Below are 6,140 nucleotides of genomic sequence, written 5' to 3'. Positions count from 1 at the left end.
ACCTAGTGAGAGTTGCTGCTGAAAGAATAATGTCCAGGAGATGGCAAGCAGGATGTAGACATGTGGCTGATCTCCAGGGCACAGCATCTAGGAAGGGCTGAGCATTTGGAGATGCCATTAAACACATCCGTACATGCTCAGATCTTCTGAAAAAAACATTTACATCCTTCTCAGGTTATCTTTCCTGATTTTCTAATGCCTTCCCATCTTTCTAAGTGCTCCGTTCTTGATGCTATGGACTGTATTACTAATTCCTTGGGGGTTTGTAGGTATCATTGTGGCAATATAAAGGGATCTGGTACGATAACCATTATAGACCCCTTTGTAGGCTCTTTCTGTGGCTACTGGTGTATATTTATTTTATACCGATATATAAAAAAAGGAGTTGCGGAGTCAACTAGCCTATGCTCTGTTTCTGTGCTGTATGCGTCTTGCTATGATCAGGGCTGAGTATCAACACAGAGCTGCAACAAGGAAGCAACATCAGTTACTACATGAATCATCTTGCATCAAACCATAGGTTGTGGGCAATTTGTAATCTGTACTGTATAATCCTACCTCTGTATGATCTGCTTCTTATTAAACATGACATTGCAACATGTTATTGGCCTCTATGCGTGCGTGCATACATGTGTGTTCCCCTCTGCTCCTCCTAATTCAGGTGCTTTTGTCTCGCTGCACTAAGCAGACCCTGTCAGCCTGCTACAGGACAATGATATCCTTGAGACATCTGGCAGCGGACTGTGCATGCATCTCCTTCCCACAGCAACCTCTGTGCTGTATCTGTCTCTTCATGACCTGCTGCCCGTGTCTTTGCTTTCATGGTTCCTGGTCTGGAGCTCTTTCCTCAGTATCGGCTTTTCTGGCACAGTGTTACCTGGTGTCCTCAGGCTCAACCTCCCCATCTAGGCAGCGATACAATGCATCAGAGCAGAGGCGTGTGGAGAGTAGCTGGTATTACTAAGAAGAATCTGAAGCCAAATGTTATGTAAAAGCAGCTGGTTTTGAGTGTAAAAGTAAAATTCTTGGCTTTACCACTCTGCTGGATGTTTTACAACAATATACCCTATGCACGGTGGTGTTGGCTCACAGAATTTTGAATTTCTTGAGGAATATATCAATAAAAGTTTCCCAAGCTTTCCATGCTTCTGTATTTGAAATGTTATGCATATATATATATATATATATATATGCATAATACTTTGTTACAGTGTTTCTGTGTTGCAAGCTGGCATGGGAATGCTGGATTATTTCATGCTAGTCGCTCTCTGGAGAATTATTACCCTGACATGTAAGGAAAACAAAGTTGACCTGGCATTGTAATGGTGTGTAATTGACTGCTGGTGAGCCTTAGAGGAGGTGATTAACCCGGGTTCTCACCAACCACGTAAATCCTTCCCTACAAAAGAGAAATCTCCCAGACCTCAGAAACCAGATGAAGGAATCTTTATTGTTGTGCTAATGGTGTACTTGGAAATGAACTGAAATTTATTATTGAGGCCTCTCAGGTTCCACTTTCCATGTAATAAGTGGAGACGCATTTACCACAAAACACCAAATGTCAGTAAAAATAGGAAATTTTACCAGTGGATTTCTATAGAACTATTTATAATACACTTTTTACTCATTTTGATACAAAAGCTACTTGTGTGAAATGCTCTGAGGCTTTCAGAGGACTAAAGATATTAATATCTTACTAAGAAGCTGCCAAGATAGAAGTATTTGTTAATGTCTTTTAGGTTCGTTATTGCCTTATGGATAAAAATATTCATCTAAATATGGTGAATTTTGAAATGCTTCTTGTTTCTCTTGTTGCTTCCAGTAAGGCCCCTTTTCCTATACCATGGTCCATTTTCTCTTCTCATAAAAGATTTTGTTGTAGTATTGCACTCTTTAAAAATTTTTTTTTAAAAATGTTCTAGTCCAGTTTGTGCAGCAGTCAGGGATAAGTTTCCACTTTAAAGATGATCCTCACTCTTGCAGTGTATCTTTGTGCTGGAGGCATCTCCTGCAGCATGCCTCAAGTGTGGGTTGTCACAAGGTGCATTTAAATTGGTAATTTCCCACATGCATGCAGTAAATACATCCTGGTTCAGACTGGCATCCAGAAGTTTAATTGAAATTACAGGCATTCGTTTTCTGTTAGCTAAATTAGCTATCTGTCATCTCTTATGATAATATCTCATAAGCAGGCACAAAGTTCCTCTAATCATCCAACTTTTCTTAAGCCTTAGGGCACAAAACCCTATGAAACAGGGAAAAATGCGCTTCACACACCACAGAACAGGTGTATCAGAAACTCAGAGCTTTCTGAGACGTTAGGATGGATCCATGGGAAATGAGCATCAGTGCTATTGGCTGATGCATGGGGTGTGTGTATGGACCCCAATTTTGCAAAGATTTGGGACTTTTTGAATCACCCTGATGTTCTTGAATGAGTAGATAGTAAAATGAGCCAGTCCCTGGTTGGTAACTAAAGTCTGAGAGCCCTGTGGTAGGCGCACCTTGGGGGGAGAAATTGGTTTCCCTCCCTGTGGTGCTTGGGCTCCAGTGTTTGCATGAGGCTGATCTGCAGCAGGGCAGGAGATCCTGGCTGTGCTCTGCATCCCTGGAGAGGGGAGAGTGCAAGGGAGAGCCGAGGTGGCTTAGCTGGGAGGCAGCAGCCTGCTGCATTTGGGCACCCACAGCAATGCACACAGAGTTGGAGCTGCAACCAGAGCGCTGGCACCTTCAAAGCAAGAAGGGAAGTGTGGTGGTGCCCAGGTGGCTCTGGGACAGTGTGGCAGAGGCAGGTGACAGGTCTGGGAAGGCTGGGGTTGGCAGGCAATTACAGCCTGTGGGTCATGTTCCGCAGGCATTGGGTGGTGATTGCACCCGCTGTCGGAAGCGATAGCACCGCTGGTAATGAACCAAGCGGGATGTTGGAAGCGTCGTAAATACTGCTACGTTGGCAGACATGGACAGGGGCTGGTGTTAAGTTGGGGCCAAAGGACCTTGGGCAGGGAGAGGTTTCACCCAAATGTTTGGTTTTCCATGTTTTATTCTGTCTCTTTTCCTGTGCAGCTCCGTGTAAGCCCTTCTGTGCTGTACGCGCAGGTGGGAAAAGCCTTGCATGCCACAGGGCATCCAAGTGAGATAAGCTGAATTTATTGTGTTGGGAGACTCCACCGTTTGTTAATGTTTTCCCTGGGGAACCCAGCCCATTTTGCTGCTGACAGCAGCTAGCAGAAGGATTACAAAAGATGTCTTAATAGCTTTGCCAGTTTCAAAGGGTTGTGCTGATTTACTGCCAACATGCCATGCTAGGAGGCGAGGGTGGAGGTTGCTGCTCTTACCCTCTTCCTGGGGCATCCTGATCTGGCTCTGTCTTGCTCAAACTAGGACACAAAGAGGTGACCTCCAAGCAATGAGGCAGCAGATCAGGCCCATCTCTTGGTTGTGGCTGCTCCTTCCTAGACAAGGAAATAGATCTGTGGGGCTCGTCTTCTGCTACCATCCAGGTCAAGGTCAAATGGTTTAAGTGAAAGCAACAATGTGAATGTAAAGAAATGGACTTTGGACTGGAGGAATAGCATTTAAACCTTGGGGACTGTTCTGCTAACTATGACTGGCTTTATGCCTGTGAAAGGGCTTCTCTGATCTGCTCCACTGGTTATTTTCTTGACTCTTTCCTCCACTGCGCTCTGTCAGCTAAGGAATGCAGAAAAGCTTGTGCAGGTGGCCACCATGAGAAGAGAAGGGGTAGCCATGTAGCCTGTCTCTTGAAAATCATCAAGAGGTGCCCCCTCACAGTCACTTGTGCAGCAAGAATTTTGACTTCTGGTGATGTCTTTGATGTATGACTGGGCTTGCATGGGACCCATACAGTTTTGTCTAGGCTGTGCTTGTCAAACCACCTTGTTCCATGCCAGATCATAATCTTTAATATTATAAACCTAAATTAAGACTACTCAGTCTCCTAAGGTGACATGGTAGAGGCTGACAAGAACTCCTTGAATAACCTGGCTGTTCAGTTTGCAAAGGAGATCTCTCCAGCAAATGGTCATGGCTTGGTTGCCTATGGTCTTTTCTCTTAAGTGTCTTTAACCTTGAGCATCATTGCTGTCTTTCCTTGGCAGACCATGACTTCCACTCAGTCTCTTGCTTTTGAAAGTTATTTTTCAAGCACAAACCCCAGTTTGCTCCAGGACTGTGTGTATTTGGTAATACAGACAGTCAGGTGATGGCCTTTTCTGGAACAGTATTTGTGTAAAGCCAGGGTCACAGGTTTGTTAAAATAAGGTAGAATTTCTTCCTGCTCTGGGAAATGAGTCGGGGCTGGAGCATTTCAGATCGAGATGTGGTTGGTGATACTTTCTAACATCTGGAGCCTAGACCCCCCTCATAAGGTATGGTTCTGTGGTTGGTTAGGGTGGCAGTGATGCTGGTCCCTTTACAGTGGTGTATGAGCACAGACAAAAGGAGAAGACTGGACACCTGATACTATTCAGCAGAGTAATTTTAATGGAAATGCAGAACAGTGAGTAATAAAGAATAAGTTTGCAGTTTTACAGAAGGGTCTTCAGCAACTAGAGTGTCTGATGCTGGAGGATGATTTCTCTTGTGGAAATGGAGCTTGACAGTCCAGATGCGTTTCTTGCTCACAGAGTTGCTTGTAAATCATGTTTGCTGCCAGATGAGGCACAGCAGGGATGTATAAAAGGAGCTTCTCTGCTAGATGTCATCTGTGGTGGAGTTTGTAGCTGAGCAAAGTGGACTTGTTCATGGTGGTTAAGGAAACTGCTATTAATATGGCGATACAAAGTGGATGTGAATTAACTTAAAAGGTACTTTACTCACACCCGAGACTCTTGCTTTCCTCCATCTACATGCTGAAAAGATGCCTCAGTACTTGCTGTAATTCAAGTTGCCCTTTAAAGTAACAGCTGAAGAAACAGGAGATATTAGAGAGGGTTATGTATGGGGTAGTCTTACGCAGCCTGGCACCCACATGTCCCACTGAACTCAGCCGGAGGCATGGGTGCTCAGCGCTTCTCAGCACCATAACCTTAGCCATGAATCCATGTCCACATTTCATTTCTTCGTTGCTGTTTCTGCTGGTTCAGCATCAACAGCATTTTCAGCAGTTGTATCTGTTCCCAAAACGAGAAAAGGGGTGGCCATACCCAAATCCATACGAGTCCTCATACCCATAATAGCCTCCATAACCGATCAAGCCTCTGTTCCCATAGAGGTTCCCAAAGCTTCTGTAGCCATATGGGCTGCCATATCGGTACTGGTCCCGGTAGAAGCCATATGGGCTCCCAAATCGGTAGCCATTCAGACCCCCAAAACCGTAGAGATCTTCATAGCCAAATGGTGAGTAGCACCCATTGTCATAGAGGTCCCTGTAGAAGGTCATCGTTCGTTGATGCAGGTAAACCTGAAACACACACCCAGAAGCAAGGTGAGTTTATGGGCTGCTGACAGCAGGAGGGAAGGCTCAGAGCTTGGGCAGAGCTGAGGAAATGTAGCTTGGTCCCTCCTGCAGGTCTCTTTCATCCTCTTAACCATCTTGTTTATTTTTCTAATCTTCTGAATCCCAAACAACTTTTCTGGTTTTTTTCCCCCTTAACTTTTGGAAATGGCTGACTATACATGAAAATATGCTTTTTACCAACGGAGAACTAGAACTTTCCAACCCAAGAAGTTCGAGAAATTGGAACAAATTAAAGAAAAATATACTAGTTCAGGTACTGATGCTTATTCAGATGAGACCAACAGCCCACCACATGCATCCCCTCGTCTCCCGTAGTACCGCATGCTACTCAGCATGGGATAAACTCAAAGAATGCGATGAAATGGAGGAATGTCCTTCCAGGTTGTCTACTTAAAGTAATAAATGTTTCATAAAGTTTTTATCTAGGGATCTGAATTCCCAACACCTAATGAAAATAATCTGGAACTGGAAATTACTTATGACTTCAAAATTGTGGCAGTAAATTTCAAATTTTCAGTGCTTTAAACCCTACTATTAAATTAGCTCAGGAAGAGTAAAAAGTTTCAGTGAAGGAATTCCATGATGTTGCAGAGAATTTTGTTTGGGATTAGCTCCAAAATGACAAGAAATTGCCTACAGAAAATCTTTACACATACATAGA

The 6,140-nt window shown here is 44.0% G+C and overlaps 1 protein-coding gene across 1 annotated transcript; it reads right to left on the bottom strand.

The window, feature by feature from the left end:
- Window positions 1–5,119: 5,119 nt before the first annotated feature.
- On the bottom strand, window positions 5,120–5,401 carry LOC106112444 (scale keratin-like). The gene has a single exon (XM_013298222.1). It carries the CDS (start codon window positions 5,399–5,401, stop codon window positions 5,120–5,122), a length of 282 nt encoding a protein of 93 aa, XP_013153676.1.
- Window positions 5,402–6,140: the final 739 nt, after the last annotated feature.

This window comes from Falco peregrinus, chromosome 19 (assembly GCF_023634155.1).
Source record: "Falco peregrinus isolate bFalPer1 chromosome 19, bFalPer1.pri, whole genome shotgun sequence".
NCBI lineage: Eukaryota > Metazoa > Chordata > Aves > Falconiformes > Falconidae > Falco > Falco peregrinus.
Note: the sequence above shows the minus strand (reverse complement) of the source record. Positions and strands in the feature narration are given on the sequence as shown.

What these genes read in the sequence shown, in the direction of transcription:
- LOC106112444 (XM_013298222.1), bottom strand. Translation starts at nt 5,401, where the DNA reads ATGACCTTCTACAGGGACCTCTATGACAATGGGTGCTACTCACCATTT.